A 20,053-nucleotide genomic window follows, 5' to 3' on the forward strand; every position below is an offset into this window, starting at 1 on the left:
CCGGACAGGGCATCATCACAATATGGTGAGGGGCGTAACATTTCCGTCACACGCTTGAGGTATTCGGCCAATCATAACGCACTGGATAGCTGGCCAATCAGAGCACACCTCGCTTTTCAGACCGATGAGCTTTGTAAAAATCGACGCGTTTCAGAAAGTCGGGGTATAGAGGAGAAACAATAATGTACAGTATGTAGAAAATAATGTGTTTTTTTAACCTTAAACCGCATAAACACATTTTATTACACCAAATACACCAAATAATGTTCTTTTTAGCAACATCATATGACCCCTTTAAAAAAGCGTAACAACTCCAACTTTTGAACAGTAGCGAATATTAATGCATTTTAAACATTTCTAGTTGAATAAATTACCATAACTGTATTTCAAACATTAATTTAACTATAAGCAATAGTATATTTATGAATTAACAAGAATAGACTAACCTGTATTAACTTAGATTCACACTGTAAATGCTGTAGCCTATGAATAAAGCTCTCGTTTAACTTCCAATGTCTGATTGGTGATCCTCCTTCCAGGTCCATTTGTATATGCTGATGTGCTGGACTATAAAAACCTGAGGGAGCTAGTTGTGAATAACAGAATCACCTGGCTGGTGCATTAAAGCGCATTACTCAGTGCTGTCGGGGAAGCTAACGTGGCTCTTGCCCGCACCATCAATATCACAGGTGGGAAAATTCAGTTTATGCTATATGACTGCCTTTATAATTTACAATGTAAGGTTTCCACTATCCCTGACGTCCCACATTCTGTCCTTCTCCTGTTGCCCCTGTCCTTATCTCCTCTTCTCCTCCCCCCACTCCTCTTTCTTTAGGTCTGCATAATGTGTTAGATCTGGCTCTGGAGAACTGCTTGCGACTGTTTGTACCTAGTACCATCGGAGCATTTGGTCCTTCATCTCCCCGTGATCCAGCACCTGATCTCTGTATCCAGAGACCCCGCACCATTTATGGGGTTTCCAAAGTCCATGCAGAGCTGATGGGGGAAGTAAAGATTTATATTTTTATGTTTTAGCTATTCTGGGGAAATTCTTTTAATGCTTATTATAATCTTTTTGAAAGAAGTCTTTGATGAATAGAACGTTCTGTGATCAGCATTAACTTGAAATAGAAATCTTTTGTAACGTTTTAAATGTCTATACTCACTTTTGATCAATTTAATATGTGACCCTGGACCACAAAACCAGTCTTAAAGTGTCAATTTTTCAAAATTGAGATTTATACATCACCTGAAAGCTGAATAAATAAGCTTTCGATTGATGTATGGTTTGTTAGGATAGGACAATATTTTGCCGAGATACAACTATTTGAAAATCTGCAATCTGAGGGTGCAAAAAAAAATCTAAATATGGAGAAAATTGCCTTTAAAGTTGTCCAAATGAAGTTCTTAGCAATGCATATTACTAATCAAAAATGAAGTTTTGATATATTTACAGTAGGAAATTTACAAAAGATCTTCTTTACTTAATATCCTAATAATTTTTGGCATAAAAGAAAAGTCGATAATTTTGACCCATACAATGTATTTTTGGCTATTGCTACAAATATATCCCAGCGACTTAAGACTGGTTTTGTGGTCCAGGGTCACATATGTCCTTGCTGAATGAAAGTATTCATTTCTTTTTTAATCTTACTTACCCCAAACATTTAAATGGCAGTGCTTCATGGTTTCCACAAATGTTTGAATCAGCAAAAATGTTTTCAACATTGATAGTGTGTAATAAAATGTGTATTGAACACCGAAAAAAGCATATTAGAATGATTTCCGAGGGATCATGTGACACTGAAGACTGAAGTAATGGTTTATCTTTGCATATTCAAAATTACATTTTAAAAATATGTTAGAATAGAAAACAGTTCAATATTACCTTGGAGTGCATATAAGACTTCTTTCAGAAACATTCCAAACTTTTGACCGGTAGTGTGCTAAATGATGTTAGTAGTACTATATCAATTTATATTAATAGTATAATCCTAATAATTGAAAATTATAATTTGTGTAAAAGTTCATCGTAAATATGCTTCATAAGCTTAGCGAGAAATGTTTATCCCTTACATGCTGTAATTATGAAATGCCAACATCCTAACTGTGTTTTGATTGGATCAGTATCTCCACCATAAATATGGCCTGGATTTCCGATGCTTGCGATACCCAGGAGTTGTTTCTGCCCACACCAAGCCAGGAGGAGGCACTACTGGTGACCAGCCATCCTGCATTTCCTCACTTACAGACACAATCATTAGTTGTACATTCATAGCTTTGTCATTTACTCACAGCAAACAACACACTATTCTGGCCTAATTGTATACATCCTCTTTTCCTCAGATTATGCTGTCCAGATATTTCACGATGCCCTCAGCACCGGCCACCATGAATGTTACTTGCGCTCCAACACTCGGCTTCCCACGATGCACATATCTGACTGCCATAGGGCCACCATTGAGTTTATGCAGGCCCCTGAAAGCCAACTTTCCCTGCGCACTTACAACATCGCAGCTATGAGCTTCACACCTGAAGAAGTGGTGGAAGAGATTCGCAAACACCTGCCCCACTTGAGGGTCACATACAATCCTGATACCATCCGGCAGACTATTGGTAAGAACAGCAGTGAGTGAGAGAATGACCTTTTGAAACAGTTTTAAATAATTTTGTAAGCATGTTAAGGGAGTAGTTCACCAAAAATTGAAACATTTCTGAAAATTTTCTCACCCACAGGTTATCCAAGATATAGATGAGTTTGTTTGTTCATTGGAACATATTTGGAGAGATTTAACTCAATGGATCCTCTGCAGTGAATGAGAGTCCAAACAGCTGATAAAAACATCACAAAAAAATGTATGTCTTGTGAAGCGAAAAGCTGTGTGTTTTTAGGAAACATATCCATCATGAAGTATTAACTTTAAACCGTTGCTTCTGCCCAAAATATGAGTCCATAATAACAGTTCCTCCAGTGAAACAAGTCAATCCCCTGTTGTCCTCTCACATCAAACTTCACCAACATATTTGTTTAGAACTGTTTTGGGCATGTAAACAGTGCTTGATCTGTGCATATTTCTCTCCCGTTTCCGACGAGATGACTTTTTCACTGGAGAAAACAATATTATAGATAGAGGACTGTTTCTTACAACAGCTTTTCGCTTCACAAGAAATTAATTGATGGACTGGAGTCGTATGGATTACTTGTGGATTATTGTGATGTTTAACTGTTTGAACTCATTCTGACGGCACCCATTCACTGCAGAGGATCCATTTGTGAGCAAGTGATGTAATGCTAAATTTCTCCAAATTACACTGAACAAACAAACTCATCTACATCTTGGATGGCCTGAGGCTGAGTACATTTTCAGCTAATTTTCATTTTTGGGTGAACTATTCCTTTAATATTAATGTTTGTGGTTAATTGTAGAAATAATGCCTATCTTGGTCATTGTCTATCTGTATGTGTTTTTCTTGTATAATGAAAAGAAAAACTCTAAAAGTTTTGCAATGATCTAAATGTTAATAAAATGTAATTTCAATTTATAGCGGACAGCTGGCCAGTGCGGTTTGATGACTCTAACGCACGTCAGGACTGGGGCTGGAAGCCTGCGTATGGCCTGTCAGAGCTGGTCACAGACATGCTGGCCTCTATCCCTGAAAAAAACAACAATGCACGATTTTTACCAAGCGGGACCCCCACCCCCCCCGGAATGCGATCGGATGGGGGGGCCTGAGTCAATATGCTGTTCAGGGGGTCCAGAAACCATAGCGGCGCCGCTGATTATTGCACACATTATAGATGAAACTGTAATTTAATTATTTTAGAAACACCATGCACTGTATTTAAATAACAAGGTCAGCACCAAGAAAAATTCTGGCTGGCCCGAACCTCCCCTTCAACACTTTCAATGATCTGATGTTATAGCTAAAACACTGCTTTCTAATCCTAACCAATCATACCATTCTCTTTGGCAGGGGTTGAATTTTGACTCCATAGATGCTCCATTTGTACAAATACAATAAGGAACACTAGACACCTCACTCTGTGCTCTAGACTACTCAATGTATTGTGTACAAGAGGAATTGTCTCAGTTTGAACACAGCCATGGGCAGAAAATACTTTAAACCACTACTACCTTTAGTGTGAATCAAAAGATTGCCTTTGTTCCAGCTGCGATCGCTGAGGAAATCACAGTTGCCTGAATTTTGGGTTCTGTTAAACCCACTATTGTCTGCATTGGCTATTTATTTAGAGTCAGTTATCAAAGGGCTCTGGGTCCACAATGCATAGTTTGGTGGTGTGAATTAAGTACTTAATCACTCAGCATTGCTGATGTATTGTTATACACTAAGAGTTTTTTTTTTTACAAATTTTTTTGTTAACTCAGAAGAGCAAAACTACTGGATAAAACACCCAAAGCCTTGCAGTAGTAAAAAGGGTGTTCTTTGGCTTTGGCCCGTCTGAAAGTCTTTAGTATGCCTTCTGTATAGGCTACTGGTGCAGACAAACAAAAATGACTAATCAGTATATAAGATGTTTAAGATATATAAGACGATATATAGAATGACTCACCTTTCTTCCAAAAGCAAGTGTGATTTCAGTGTTAAAAGTTGAAACTGCATTAATTTTCACTTATCATTTAACCTCAAAAGTTGTTAATGAATCTCAAAAAGAACTGGTGGAAAATTGCAGTGTATGTCAAATAAATGGCTTTAATACAGCAAACAGTTTATGTATGTCTTTGTTCATTGTGACCTCTGCAGTAGTCAAAAATACCAAACTAACAAAAATAAAATGAAATATATTTTGTTTTATATTTTCGTGATCAAATCAGTATATTATGAAACATTATGACACTAAATTAAAAATAAAAACAAAAAACGTTCAAGGTAGTATTTATTAGATTTGAACATGCACCGGAAGTGAGGTTGCCGCAGTGGATTGTGGGACATAGTGCCATATTGACACACGATAGAAATGGACGCGGGGTTTTTCCGCGTAAGTCTAATATTCTTTTACAACTATCGCAATATAAAGGTCAAATACGTTGTTTTGCATGTGTTATTTGTCAGCTGGCTGATTAGTTGGTTGTTTTAAGGCTGTATTTCGTATGTTCATTGGCGTGCGGCTGTAATGGCGGCTGCGTGCGAGAACCAGAACGTACTCAACAGATTAAACGGGAACAACGGATTTAAGGATCCCAGCGCGTTGAATTTCACAGTATCGAACTTATTCTTACAGATAAATTCTACTATAACATTATACAGTCAAATGTACTCTGGTTTGCGTAGTTAAATTAAAATACAGGCTGAAACCCAAACCCAGCCCGACAAATTCCATGTTCTTATACGATAGCAAGCCGTGTAATCGTGTATCAGAATCAGAATGAGCTTTCTTCGCCAAGTGTGTGCAAACACGCAAGGAATTTTTTTTTAGGAACTCTTAGTACAAACATACACACATATATGACACTGAAAACAGAAATAACATTTAAATAAGACAAAGGAAAATAATAATAAGTATGTGGTATACATCTGGAACATAAGATTTATATGTGTGTGTATACGTACGTTAAATATTACACCCGTGTCAATGTCCTACTCAATTGGTGAAGTAATTCAGTATATTTTCTGTCTCAGACTCCAAATTGTATGTTCACCTCAGATACAGAAAAATAGGAATTTCCTATATCATATATTGTTTTAATTGTGAATTCTTCTTGTTTCAGGGCACCAGTGCGGAGCAGGATAACCGCTTCAGCAACAAACACAAGAAGCTGTTGAAGCAACTGAAGTTTGCAGAATGCCTGGAGAAGAAGGTAGAAAATATGGAAATACATGTGTATTTTCTTTGGTGCAAATGTGTTCATAACACGTTGTTACCATAAACGTGCTGCATATTGAGGTTCCCTAAATTTTACTATAAATTATCAGTTCAACCATATAAGAGTAATCTTCTTTAAAATAAAAAAAAATAAAAATAAATTTATACTTTTATTCAACACTCATGCATTAAATTGCTCAAATGTGACAGTGAAGTTTGTTACAAAAGTTTTCTATTTCAAATAAAAGATTAAACATTTACTTGCTTTTAGGTGTATTTTATTTCTAACCAGCATTAAAGAAACCAATTAAATAGAAGAGGAAGTTAAAAAAATAAAATAATAATAATACTTTTATTTGGCACTAATGCATTAAATTGCTCAAAAGTGACAGTAAAGTTTGTTACAAAAGTTTTCTATATCAAATTAATGCTGTTCTATTCATCAAAGATTCCTTGAAGAAAAAAGTATCACAGTTTCCAAATATAATTTTAAGTAGAACAACTCTGCTCAGAATTTATGATAGTAGTTTGAAGGATTAGGACCCCTAAGTTACCAACATATATATGGAAAATCCTGTAAGTAAACATTTATTTATATAGCACCTTTCAAAACAAAGTTACAAAGTGCTTTACAATAAAAAGATCAGTGCAGTAACAAAATACAAAAAATACCATCAACATTAAGAAAAAGCCATACGATAAAAATTAAGAAGAATCTTAAGAAGAGACTTAAAAGTGGATACAGTAGGAGCCTGCCTAATATCCCCAGGCAGGGAGTTCCATAGCTTAGGCGCACGGATAGCAAAAGTGCGGTCACCTTTGGTAACAAGTCGAGATTTTGGAACCATTAATAGGGCCCTACCGGAGGATCTCAAGCAGCGATCAGGCTCATAAGGAATTAATAAATCACAAATATAGGCAGGAGCCTGACCCTTCAAGGCCTTAAAAACAAGCAACAAAATCTTAAAATCAATTCTAAAACTCATAGGCAACCAGTGAAGAGCAGCAAGAATCGGTGTAATGTGGTCACTTTTCTTAGTATGTGTTAAAAGCCTAGCAGCAGCATTTTGAATCAGCTGCAATCTTTGGAGATTTCTCTTGCTAATACCAGAATAAAGTGCATTACAATAATCAAGTCTGGAAGAAATAAAAGCATGAATGACCTTTTCCAAATCTGCCAAAGAAAGGAATGACTTTATCTTCGTTAGTTGCCTCAGTTGTGCAAAACAAGACTGCACCACTTTAGTCACCTGAATATCAAAGAACAGTTCTGAGTCAAAAACTAACTCAGAGCATATTTTTGAACATTATTAGATAAGGCACCCAGACTAGAGGAGAGATTATTAATACTAGTACTACTGGGGACGCATGGGGTAATTTATAAGCACTTCTGACTTGGAGTCATTCAACTGCAGAAAGTTTTTCGACATCCAATTTTTGATTTCGATGAAGCATGACATAATATGGGATGTATCAATAATACCAGGCTTTACCAGGACATACAATTGCGTATCATCTGCATAGCAGTGGAACTCAATGTCATAAGTGCGCATAATTTGACCCAGGGGTAACATGTAGATAGTAAACAGAAGGGGACCCAAAATAGATCCCTGAGGGACCCCACAAAATAGAGGAGCATGAGAAGAGGAGGCATCTCCAAGCACTACGGAAAAAGCTATTCGACAAATAAGAAATAAACCAATCAAGAGCTACATCTCTGATACCAACATAAGGTTTTATTCCCTGTGTTGTTCATGATTGTTTTCTGATTCGTTATTAGGTGGACATGACCAAGGTCAACCTGGAAGTCGTGAAGCCCTGGATAACCCAGCGTGTGACGGAGATCCTTGGCTTTGAGGATGATGTCGTCATCGAATTTGTCTTCAACCAGCTGGACGAAAAGGTAGACGCCTGCTTTGCTCTTTTCCGTTGTCTTTTCACACATGCTGCAGTTCTATATTTGATGTGTTCTGTTCTTTGGGAGGATGAGAGAAGGTTTGCAGATCAGTGCTGACAGTTATTTGAAACATTTGCCATGTGTAGATGTAACAGCAGAAAACATCTAACATCACAGTCTTTAAGTGTCTGTCTGGTTTTAAAAAGACAGAAAAGCGGGTAAAAATGATATTCTCTCTCTGAAGATATGATTTGTGACACCGGTCCTTCTGAACAGCAATGTTCTAATGTTGATGTGATTTATGATTTAAAAGGCCTGAACCAATATGGATCTTATTCCTTGCATCTGAAGTATAGCACCAACTCCTAATTAGATCTCACCTGAGCCCAAAGTGTCTCTGAATCCAACTCTCCCTTGATGATGAGCTTTATTTTTTGAGGTGAGTTATAAGCAGGGCTTGACATTGTGCCAGTGGTAGTCATTTCAGCTTTATCATTCGTGCCTTTCTGTTTCAGAGTCAAAGTTTAGCAGTACATCTTAAACACAAAGGCCTGATTACCATTTTTTTTGATTACCAAACTGACATACAACCATTAAAGATTAAAAAGAAGAACAGAACATTGCATGTGAGATGATAGCGCAGCACGACTTTGGTTAAAGAATTTTATTTAAATGGAATTTATTAGTCAATACGTGTTGTTATTCTCAGTCTCAGTGACTAGCTCTACTATCAGTTATTAAACAATACATTGATTTCTTGTATGATTGTGCATTTACGCAATATAAAACAAAAAAAGAACGAGAGACACGTGCCATTTTGCGTTTTCATTAGTTTAGCTAAGCTCTGTTTATTAGTCACTGTTTTAGTCTCTAAAGATTTGATTTTCAGGAAACTTTCACTGGGATTCCAGAGAGGTATTTGCTCCTATTAATGATACATAAAGGATTTTTCCTTATTCTCAGAAATAAAGAGGTGCTTTCAGTTTTTGTAATGTCATAGCCATACAATATCTTAAAGCAATGCTTCAGGATCAGTACAGGATATGTTTGATCAACAGCATTTGTGGAGTAATATCAGGTTCCTCAAAGAATAATTAAGTCATCCTTTACTTTGCTTTTAGGGCAAATCTTCTCAAAAAGGATCGGGGCCTCAGCAAACTGCCACGGGGGACACTGGATGACTTAATTATTTAATTATATTAAAAATAAAAATCTCAAAAATCGCTCCGTAAACTGAAATCTGTCCTCCAATAATTTAAAGAAAAACCTTTTGAATTTGACATCTTATAGAATCACAAAATTAATAATCTTTAATTATTTGAATATATAAACGCTCAAAAGTTTGACAAGAAGCAGCATTGTCATAGTTACAGCAGAAATACCTCAACCAATATGAGTAGGCCTTTAGACAGTGAGTCAAGTGTTGAGAACCACTGTTCTAGGGTTTACAGATATATATGTATATAAAAATGGTTGAAATTGCTATAGAAATAAATTTGAATAGAAGTAAAAAATGTTCCTCTTCTGTTTAATTTGTTTCTTTAATACTGGGTAGAAATAAAATACTCCTAAAACAAGTCAATTTTTAACATATTTTTATTAGATAAATTATATATTTTAAGTAATTTGCTTGGTTTCAGTACAGTGATGGTATAGAGAATAAAAAATGCTTTTGTAATCATGTTCTCTTTTATAAACACACTTTTTCTCAAACAGCCTAATTGGTTCAATATGAATAAATATAATGCTGAAGGGTGCAAACGAATCATAATTTTGTGTCCTTGGTGTAAAAAAAATTTCATTTATTCCTCAGATGCTGTCATTGGAGCTTAACCTGTATTGAACCAGAAACATTCGTTTAAATCATTTTAGGACACCGGGTGCTCAGTCCTGCTCTTGGAGATCTACTCTATTGCAAAATTCAGGTCCAACCCTTCTCTTCTTATGACTAAACTCTGGTGTGACGTACATCTTCAGGAGCGTGACTCAGCACCCCTGTTTTAGCTCATGAATCTCATAGGATTATTTTCCTCTTCATTTGTTGTAAATAAAGAGTTTTCCATGCCTTGTGTACTCATTATTGCTTGTTCGTCTCTTGCAATTTAGATAAATGATATAGCATTAAACTCAAGGTGATTGAGTGTGATGCAGTAGTGAGGCGGAGGCCAGCCAATGGAGCGCCTTTCTCCGCCCCCCCAGCCCACAGAGCCTGCGCCACTCACACTGAAGACAACAGGACTGTTCTTGCTTTGTGGGGTTTTGATGCACTCTGTTGGTGGACTGTAATGTTTCTATCTCTCAGGAGTTTGATATTGCACAGGAAGAGACAGCCCTAGTGGTTGGGGAGGGTCTTACTGCTCCTTGACGAGGGGATGTGAACTGGGAGGGTACATCTCAGTTTAGATTATAACATGTAAACATGTAATGCATGCTCAAAGGCAGTTTATTCATTTTAGAAGTACATTTGTTCCTTTTATACAATTGGTTTATTAGTAAAAATAACATTCAGCTGTGGCTGTTGGTTTTAGAGACATTTTTGAGGCCCACTGGTACTGGGCTCTTGATGAAAAGCAGCTGTTTACTTATGTTCAGGAAGGGAAGGTGTAGGTAGACTTTCAGAGCTCAGCACTCTGGTTCTGTGTCGGTATTAACTGCTTGGTTTCCTCCCCGCTTTCTTCCCCTCTGCTGTTTTTGTTGCAGAATCCAGATGGAAAGATGATGCAGATTAATTTGACCGGGTTTCTGAATGGGAAGAACGCTCGAGAGTTCATGAAGGACCTCTGGCCGCTGTTGCTGAGTGCCCAGGAGAACATCGCCGGTATTCCATCTGCCTTCCTGGAGCAGAAGAAAGAGGAGATCAAACAGAGACAGGTGATGGAGAGCTAAGAATTTGCATACTGATTGTGATTTTGTTTTATTGTTTGGATTTTGATTGGGTTTATGTGGTTGTGTGTTGAATGATTGTATGTGTACAACATGTTTGTAAACTACAAGTTGAGTGTTTAACAGTTTTTCTTCTCTTTGATGTTCAGATCGAACAGGAGAAACTTGCCTCTCTGAAAAAAATTGATGAAGATAAAAGAGAGAAGGAGAGCAAAGAAAGAGCTCAGTCAAAAAGCCCTAAAAGGTTGGTTTTGGGTTTCTTTTTGCTGTCAGTCAGCATGAAACTGAGTGAAATGGCTTCTTGAACATTAAAAAAAGTAGGTTGAGACTACCTAGATGGTTTTGTCCATCTGGAATTGACAACAATCCACTCATTTGCTAATTGCTGCAACCTGTTGTAAGTTTTTATTAAAGATTATGAGAACACATGAATTTTAAAAAATGCACACAGATAAGTCATCTATAAGAAACTGCAATATTCCATTAAAAATATTACATTTGAAAATAAGTTATAAACTTGTCAATTTTCATTTTCATGGTGACTTTTAACAAATGGATTTAGCACATTTGACAGTGTAAATAAAGGATATTGTAAATTGGCCTTGTGCTTAACTGCTTTTTTTTTTCCGGTTCACTTTTGTTCCCAGGAGGAAGTCCCGCTCTCCTGTGAAGCGTGACCGTAAGTCCAGTCCCTCTCGATCTCCTCGCCGAAAACCGAGCCCGGCTGCCTTGCCATCTTCCAGTCCGCCCAATCATAAAGAGGAACCAAAGCAAGAACCGGACCAATCAGAGAGCTCCAAACCGGAGCCGCTCGTTCAGGAGGCTTCCTCTACTAGGTAACTGTGGAAACCTGACATTGCATTATGGCATCCTAATATATTAGTCCTTCAAGCTGCCTTTGACAATAAAAGGACTTTGCATATAAATCGGAAATGTTCATTTATGTAAGTTCCATTTTGGGCCTCAATGAGTGACTTTATTTTACTGAAAATAGTGCATAAAATTGCCTTTCCGCAGGATGGATTTTTAGACTGACATTTTTCCCCCCATTCTACCTGTTAGTGATCTTGTGGTTGACATGAAGCCAGACTCTGTGTCTGAGACTGTGAAAGAGTCATCTCCAGATAAAACATCCAAATCGGAAGACAGGCCCAAACCCAGAGACAGGGACAGAGAGAAGGATGGACGTAGAGATCGCCCGCGCCACCGCTCTCGTTCACCTCGTTCTCGTAGACGACCTCGATCCCGCTCTAGGTTAGTCTTGTCTTTGATGGTGAAGCCATGTGATTTCTTATCCTAGATCCTTTTGTTTATCTGCTAATGTGATTGAACCTAGGAGTTAAGCTAATGTCTCTGCCTCTAGGTCGTTCTCTCCTCGTCGCAGAATTAGTCCCAGGAGGCGAATCTCTCCAAGACGTAGGAGCCCTCCTAGACGGCAACCACCCTCTAGGCATAGACGTAGCCGTTCACCTGTCCGCAGGTCAGTATTTTTTTTTTTAATAAAAATAGTACTTTTATTCAGCTAGGATGCATTAAATTGACATTTAAGATTTATAATGTTACAAAAGTTAATATTGCAAATAAATGCTGTTCTTTGAAACTTTCTATTAATCAAAGAATGCTGAAAAATGCATCACTGTTTCCACAAAAATATTAAGCAGCACAGCTTGATTCTAATTAATGTTTCTTGAGCACCAAATCAGCATATTAGAATGATTTCTGAAAGATCATGTGACAATAAAGACTGGAGTAATGGGTGCTGAAAATTCATATTTTCCATCACAGGAATAAATAACATTTCAAAATGTATAAAAGAAAACGAATTTTTAATTGTATTTCATAATATTACTGTTTTTACTGTATTTTTGATCAAATAAATCCACGTTGGGTGAGCATAAGCCTTCCAAAAACATTGAAACCTTTAAACGGTGGTGTAAAGCCACAATGATGTGACATTGAGTTTTCTAAATGTTTTCATGTCTTTTACTCAACTTTATACACATACAGTCTGTCTTCACATGAACTGCTAGAAGTTAGGTCAACTGTTGTGTTTACCTGAACTTGTTTGTCTAACAGGCGGCGCTCTCGCTCCCGGTCCTCCTCCGGTAGTTCATCCTCTCATTCACCCCATAAGAGAGCAGGGAAACGTGGATCAGCTACCCCGCCCAGAAAACTTCCACGTCGCTCTGACCCCTCCAGCCCTTCCAGAAGACGAGGTCGTAGTCCTTCAGGACCAGGCAACAGCCCTTCAGGTTGCATTTTCAAAATCAGTTTTGTTATATGCATTTTGAAATTATTTAAAGATGATTTTAAAATAAATGTACTTCAGATTATAGTTGATTTTTTATGTAAGTCAAAAATGGTTCTTCATCAGTGCCGTGTTGCTTGTTGGATATTAAGCAGTGAAATGATTCTGATTGTAACGCATCTAAAAATTTCAGCTGTGAAGCACAGGCCTGGTGGAAGAAACGACTCTCGCTCTCCTTCTCCTAAACCCAGACGGTCTGATGCATCCGAGTCCGGTGAGATTTGGCTCTTTAACATGCGTTTGTGTGCATGTCAGAAAGGTTTACATATGCAAGACTTGTAGACAGAACCCTGTCTGCTTGGCATTTTGATATACTTTAATAGCTGTTGCACAAGAAGAGTGTAGAAATAACATGATGAACTGATGTTATGGATTCTGCAGCTCATGAGTCTCTTCTATTCATTAAAACAATGAGTGGAGAGTGCATGTTATGGGTGTGTGTGTGTCGCTGTATGTTTTTGCACATCATGGGTGTGTGATGGTGGGCACATGGCTGTTTCTTGGGCACTGAAGGACTCCACTGCTTTGCATTTCAGAGGAGGAGAAGGTGGGCAAAGGGTCAACAGCAGATTCTGTCCAGCAGCGACGTCAGTATCGCAGACAGAATCAGCAGTCCTCTTCAGGTTACCACCATTTTTTTAATGCTCCATCACACACACACGTTTGTCCTCACTTCCCTTCTCTCTCTCTCTTCCTCTCACACCAGTGCTTGCAATAATGAATCATTTTGGTTGTGGAAAATGTATTCTAGTAGATGTTTGATTTAGAACTGATAACCATGTTTTTTTTTTTTGCTTACAGACTCTGGTTCATCCTCTTCCTCTGAAGATGAAGGTTCAAGGAGACAGAATAGGGGGGCAGGTGCCAGGAATGGAGAAATCAGAAGGCGGCGGAGCCATTCACCTGCATCACCACGGAGACGGCACAGAGATGCATCCCCAAGGTGAAAATCAATAATATTTGCATGTACTTTACATTTGCATTTGAATTGGGTTACCCTCCTAAGGTCACTACACTATGCGTTGTTCACTTTAGGATTAAAATGGGGGAAAAATAGATTTTTCAGATGAATTGCTCAATGTATTCGCTATTGATTTCTATAGTCCCTTATTTAATGCCAGTGTTTTTCAATTAAATTGACATGTTCTTATAGAGATTGTAGAAGTAATCCATGATTTGCTTGACACACAAGAACAAACGTTATTGTTTTTTTTACGGAAGCTCAATCGTGCTTTATATTATATGTGAAAACAAACCTCATTGCTTTGCTTAGGTTTCGTTAAAAATATTTTTTGACAGATTTTTCATTTTTGGCTGAATTACAAGACTCTTGAACTTTAAACTGAGTTTAAAATTAGGGCCCTATGAAATCAGTTTTATTTTTTCCCAAATTCCGTTTTATTTTTTTCAAATTCAATTTTTTTTCAATTTAAATTTTTCAGGATTCCGTTATTTACTGTTTTAATTTTTTCTGGACTCCATTTTAATGGTTAAATTAAATTTTGTAATCAAAAAGCATGTCTAATTAATTGAAATCATGACACTTACACAATTTAACAGCAATTGATTAAAAGTTTAACAAAACATTTTTTATGATGGGCCATAAATAATTTTTTAGGAAACTTTTTTTATTTTATTATTTTTTTAAACATTTTTAGGATCCCGCAAAATTGTAATTGTTTTATGACTTTAATTTATAATAAAATGAAATTAAACCTTTGGCAAAGTGCTGCACTACCAATGAAATCCTGGAAGTAAAATTGTGATTTATTCTTTAAAAATTAAGGTTTAATAATTATCATTGAGATGTACATTCTAATGTACAACAGAAATATTTCTGTCACAATTTCTTCAAGTTAAAGAACTTCTATTTTGACGGGTTGCTGTAAAGACCTTTCAGTTTCTGTGTATATGATATGAAGATGGTTATTCTCAAATGAAAAGGTAAAATGCTCACGAAGAGACTCTCAGAGCAGTTCTGGAGATGAAGTTCAAGTGTTCCTATCCGAACATAATGAGGTGACAGAGGCTGAAAAAAACGTGAGCGTCACACGCAATTCAGTATGTGTGTAGTAAATTAAACCGTGCATCTGCGCCTTTCATTCACACAGAGAACATACAGGGTTCATATTTAAGTAAAAAGTAGTCTTTTTGCGGTTTAATATTCACAGACACTAGTCCAGGGGTAGGCAAGTCCTAGAGAGCCGCAGTCCTGCAGAGTTCAGCTCCAACCCTGAAAAAAAAAACCAACTGCCCATAGTAATCCTGAAGACATTGATTAGCTTGTTCAGGGGTGTTTGATTAGGGTTGGAGCTGAACTCTGCAGGACTGCGGCTCTCTAGGACCGAACTTGCTTACCCCTGCACTAGTCCATTTCATCATTTGATATAAGTGTATTAACATACTTTTGATTTATTCATTTAAAATGGGGAAAATTCTGTGACATTCCACGTTATACAGTAAATTCCATTTAAATGGCTGGATTCTGCGATTCTGTCTGTGTTTTCCGCATCGCGGAAATCATAGGGCCCTTGGCTATAACTGAACTTAAATAAATTTAATCAAATTTGACCTTGTGAATCAGAATCGATACCCAGCCCTGTTGTTCACTCTCAACTGAAAGATTCTTTATTACCTTGGAACATTGAGTTTAGACTCCCTCTCTCTCTTCTTTCAGAAAGAGACGTTCTCCATCACCTGCTGGCCACAGACATCGTTCACCTTCTCCTGTTCGCCGCCGAAGGACACCCTCTCCTCCCCCAAGACGCAGGTATAGTCCAGCTGAGTTTTTTTTTGTGGTTTTGGGTTGTGAAGACTCTGACTTGAATCATTCTTAATCCCTTTCTCCTGTCCTTCCTGTTTCAGATCTCCATCTCTACCTCACCGGCGCTTCACTCCCCCTATCCAGCGCCGATACAGTCCCTCCCCTCCCCCAGCTCAAAAGAGACGCTCATCAGGGTCTCCTCCCAAGCGCAGAAGATCTCCATCCCCTGTGTCCAAGCGTAGAGGGTCTCCATCCCCTGTGTCCAAGCGCAGAGGATCTCCATCACCTGTGTCCAAGCGCAGAGTGTCCCTTTCACCCATTGCCAAGCGCAGAGCATCTCCCTCACCCATTGCTAAGCGTAGAGGGTCTCCTTCACCTGTGCCCAAACGCAGAGCATCTCCCTCACCCGTTGCTAAGCGTAGAGGATCTCCCTCACCCGTGGTCAAGCGTAGAGGGTCGCCCTCTCCTGTGGCCAAACGTCGCTCCTCTCGATCCCCGAAACGGAGTCGTGGCAGTAGTCCAGGAAAAAGACGTACTCCACCCTCCTCTGCTTCACCCCCACCCCGCCACCGTAGAAGCTCTCCAAATCCTCCTGCAGTCCAACGGAGCAGAGATATTCGCTCTTCTCCCTCTGCCCATAGCACTCGAGTGTCTTCCAGTTCTCCGGCTCGATACGGCCCCTCTGGTTCATCCCCACAGAGACAAAGACGTCAGACGTCCCCGTCTCATAGCACCAGACCCATTCGCAGGGTTTCTCGCACACCAGAGCCACGCAAATCTCAGAGGTATGTTTTCTGATAGCGCCCCCTCTATTTGTGTAACACACGTGATGATCTCTGAATGACTATCTATTCCTGTCGATTTGTAGAGGTTCTCAGAGCCCCCAACCAGTAAGGAGGCAGGTTTCACGTTCACCATCTGCTTCTCCTCCACCTGCTCTGACGGCTCACAAGCGGCCTGCTTCAGTCTCACCTTCTCGCTCTGCTAGTCGTTCTCCACCTCCACCTGCCAAAAAGAACAGCAGTGTCTCCCCGAGCCCATCACCTAACAAGGTACAACACACCTGCCCAAGCCTCAGTCTCACTTGCTCCGGACTGCTTGAGTCCAGAGAGCTTCTAAAACTAGATTTGTTTTTGGTTCAGCTGTTCATTTTTTATAAATGGATCCTATTGAAACAGCTTCATTTAGGAAATCTACTGCCAAAAGTATTAAAAACAGTATTAAAATAATATTTATGATGTTTCTACTTTTTATAGAATGATTTTGCTTGAAGTCAAAATGTTTTCTGTTTGTTGGTTCTGTAGAACTCCGATGCAGAAGGTAGTAAGAAGAAGAAAAAGAAGAAAGAAAAGAAACACAAGAAAGAGAAGAAACACAAGAAGCATAAGAAACAGAAAAAGGAGAAGAGTGGAGAAGAAAAGAGTGGAGGGGCAGCAGGAGGACACGGACAGGAAGCAGAGCCAGACTCTGACCAGAAAAAGGTGAAGTTACACTTTTAAAGCTGTATGAACAGTCAATATAAAATGGTCTGGTTTCTCCAGTTATCTATCTATCTATCTATCTATCTATCAGGGCTGTGCGATATTGAAGAAAAATGCGATATGCGATACCTTTGCGTTTCAGGTATGAGTATGAGGTATTCAAGACGAGACGGCAAAGAGTTTCTGCAACTTATTGCACTTGACTCTTTTTAACGTCAAGCAATTCTCTGCTCTATGCGTCGAACTAAAACTTTGACCTTTTGCAACGTTTTGATTTAAGTAGCCTATTATTAAAATGATTCAGATATCGCACGCCCTTGTGATATGCATATTGAGATATTTACATTTGCGATATTTCGATAATTTCGATATATCGTGCAGCCCTACTATCTATCTATATCTATTTTTTAATACCCGTTCATATATTTTTTGTTTTTGAAAAGTGTCTTATGCTCACCAAGGATATTTACTTGATCAAATATACAGTAGTAACAGTAATTTTGCGAAATTATATTAAAAGATAAATTGTAATCTATTTAAGTGTATTTTATTCATATGACGGCATTTTTCAGTGGCCGTTACTTCTGTCTTCAGTGTCACATGATTCAGAAATCATTCTAATATTCTTGTTTGGTGCTTAAGAAACATTTTTAATCAATGTTGAAATCAGGTGTGTTGCTTAATTTAAGGAAACAGTGATACCTTTTCACAATTCTTTGCAGAAAGTTAGAAAGAACAGCATTTATTTGAAAGAGTTGTAAAATGTTACAGAAATCTTTTGTTTAGAAATGTATTTACGGTCACTTTTTATCAATTTTAATGCATTCCTGCTGAATAAAACGATCAAATTCTTTTACTTTGCTTACCCTAAAGTTTTGAACGGTAGTCTATATAGACTGGAGACATTTGACTGCAACTTTAACAAGAAGAACTTCTCTAGAGATAAAAGATCTTGTCTATATTGTGAAATAATATGCTTGAGTCAGACATAATTAATGCTACCTTTCCTGAAGGAATCAGAGAGTGAAGTAGAAGACAGTTTGGATGATCTAGAGAAGCAACTACGTGAGAAAGCTCTTCGCTCAATGAGGAAGGCCCAGATGTCTCCATCATCTCAGTCCTGAGGAAATATCCACCACATCCCACATTTCCCTCTTTCTCTTCCACTCTCTGCATTTTAAATGTTTGATGTTGGTTCAGCCTTAGCATGTACAAATTGTTAAAATTCACCCTAGACTTTTGTTTGTTTGGACTTTTTTTGGGGGGCATGTTTATTGCTGAGGAGTTTTATGATGTGTAAATGATTGAGCAGCTGAAGTTTCTTCATCAGATTCTGCCCTCTTTACCACCCTTAAATACTGTCAACAACTGTTTATCCATAAACAAACCTTTTTTTTAGTCCCCAACCCCCCTCATAATTCCTGTGTTGCTTTTACGGTCGTGATGAAATAAATGAAAAGCTTATTTGCAGTTCTGAGTTAATAATGAACAAGTTAGTCCATGGATTCTCTCTTCACTTCAGCAGGACTTTTTACGAGAGTTTTGTTTGCATGGACGGCAGACCCTAGTGTGTTTGTCCTCTTGTGTGCATGATCCATAAACCAAAACACCCAGAGAGCTGATCCAGTAAGCTGCTCTCTCTGTTCACCTGAGCATCGTGGCAGCACTCAAGCTCTAATGTGCACATGAGAACAAATCAGTAAAGTCTGTTTTCATCCTTTTTTTATTTTGTATTTTTTGCTTTGTTTTTTGTAACCTAAGTTGTTTGAAATTGTTGAACCCTGCAGTAATTTCTGGCTTTGAACAGTCACATTAAAATGGAAAAAAAATAATTGTCTCAAATCCTTTACTTTAAATTGCATCAGTTTACATCTGCAGTTTGATGTTTCCCTTTAAAGTAAACAAAAGTGACAATCACAAACCCAGCCAGTATAGTTGGATGCAGACAGCTTTACATACATCACATTTGGGATGCATACAGGCTGTTTTACATATGTTTACTCGTCCATTGTGGTCTAGAAGGTTCTGTGGAAAGCATGTGGTGTCCCAGGTCTGCTGATGACATGATAATCAACTGTTGTACATGTTATCTTGTGTCATCACCTTGGCAACACTTGGTGACAAATCTTGTGTAGTCACAGATGAAAGCTCAGTGAGTTCTTATTGTGTAGTGCGGTTAACAAGGACTGATCTGCAAAAACAGCCCAAGGCAACACTGTTTATGCCCTGGTTGTTATTTTATAGTGCCACCTGCTTCCTAACTGGCCACAGGCAGCTGTGGGAATACCATAGGTGTTTAAGAGATAAACATGAGGTCTGTCTTAATCACTGTCCCTAGAGGTCAGACTAAGCTAGGAGAGCTTTGTTTCTTGATCAGCTGCGTTTCTCTGTGCAGTGTGCTGGAAGATCATTGTTAATAACAAAGGCCTTAACAGTAATACTTGCTCTTTTTAATTTTGGGTTTCTACAAGGAACTGAGAAGCCAAATGAGTGCACAAATGTGACTAACCAAATCAAACTCCCAATGTATGTTTGATTAGTGTTATATATATATATATATATATATATATTTTTTTTTTTTTTAGTTTTTTTGTAAAAGCATCATATGACCCCTTTAACATTTGCATCGGGCTATTTTACCCACCATCTACTGGTATAATGGTAACTTATAGAAAAGGAAACTGAATGGACCAGTGAACACAAGATTCGATTCACTGGGATAAATCAAAACATTTCAAATAATAATAATATCCAAGAGAACCAGTTTTCCTCCAAAACATTCTATACTATTCTATAATTTTAACAATTATTAGGTTAAATATATTTATGAATAAATGTATCTCTTTAGGGGTAAATATATTTATGGGTAAACTCGCTTACTGAAACTGACTTCTTT

The 20,053-nt window shown here is 38.0% G+C and overlaps 1 protein-coding gene and 1 pseudogene across 4 annotated transcripts; both read left to right on the forward strand.

Moving 5' to 3' along the window:
• Window positions 1–4,751, forward strand: part of LOC107716010 (L-threonine 3-dehydrogenase, mitochondrial-like) — a 15,379-nt pseudogene extending 10,628 nt beyond the window's left edge.
• A 173-nt stretch (window positions 4,752–4,924) lies between these two features.
• Window positions 4,925–18,989, forward strand: LOC107716009 (serine/arginine repetitive matrix 1). Of its 4 annotated transcripts, none has more exons than XM_016522312.1 (17): window positions 4,925–4,999; window positions 5,730–5,819; window positions 7,605–7,727; window positions 10,422–10,592; window positions 10,754–10,848; window positions 11,252–11,440; window positions 11,667–11,858; window positions 11,968–12,084; window positions 12,681–12,856; window positions 13,046–13,126; window positions 13,449–13,535; window positions 13,714–13,855; window positions 15,590–15,682; window positions 15,778–16,461; window positions 16,545–16,728; window positions 16,981–17,157; window positions 18,171–18,989. In XM_016522312.1, the coding sequence occupies exons 1-17, from the start codon at window positions 4,979–4,981 to the stop codon at window positions 18,279–18,281; spliced, it is 2,733 nt and encodes a 910-aa protein (XP_016377798.1). In that variant the 5' UTR covers window positions 4,925–4,978; the 3' UTR covers window positions 18,282–18,989. The 4 variants fall into 4 exon arrangements, with proteins under 4 accessions (XP_016377798.1, XP_016377800.1, XP_016377799.1 ...); XM_016522314.1 differs by having other exon boundaries at window positions 18,178–18,284; XM_016522313.1 differs by lacking the exon at window positions 13,449–13,535.
• Window positions 18,990–20,053: the final 1,064 nt, after the last annotated feature.

The sequence above is a fragment of the Sinocyclocheilus rhinocerous genome, unplaced genomic scaffold (genome assembly GCF_001515625.1).
Source record: "Sinocyclocheilus rhinocerous isolate Xijiao unplaced genomic scaffold, SAMN03320098_v1.1 scaffold749, whole genome shotgun sequence".
NCBI classification, from domain to species: Eukaryota; Metazoa; Chordata; class Actinopteri; order Cypriniformes; family Cyprinidae; genus Sinocyclocheilus; species Sinocyclocheilus rhinocerous.

What these genes read in the sequence shown, in the direction of transcription:
- LOC107716009 (XM_016522312.1), top strand. Translation starts at nt 4,979, where the DNA reads ATGGACGCGGGGTTTTTCCGC. An exon ending in CAGTCAAAAAGCCCTAAAAG is followed by an intron (nt 10,849 to 11,251) that starts GTTGGTTTTGGG and finishes TTTTGTTCCCAG; the next exon opens with GAGGAAGTCCCGCTCTCCTG. An exon ending in GAGCCACGCAAATCTCAGAG is followed by an intron (nt 16,462 to 16,544) that starts GTATGTTTTCTG and finishes GTCGATTTGTAG; the next exon opens with AGGTTCTCAGAGCCCCCAAC.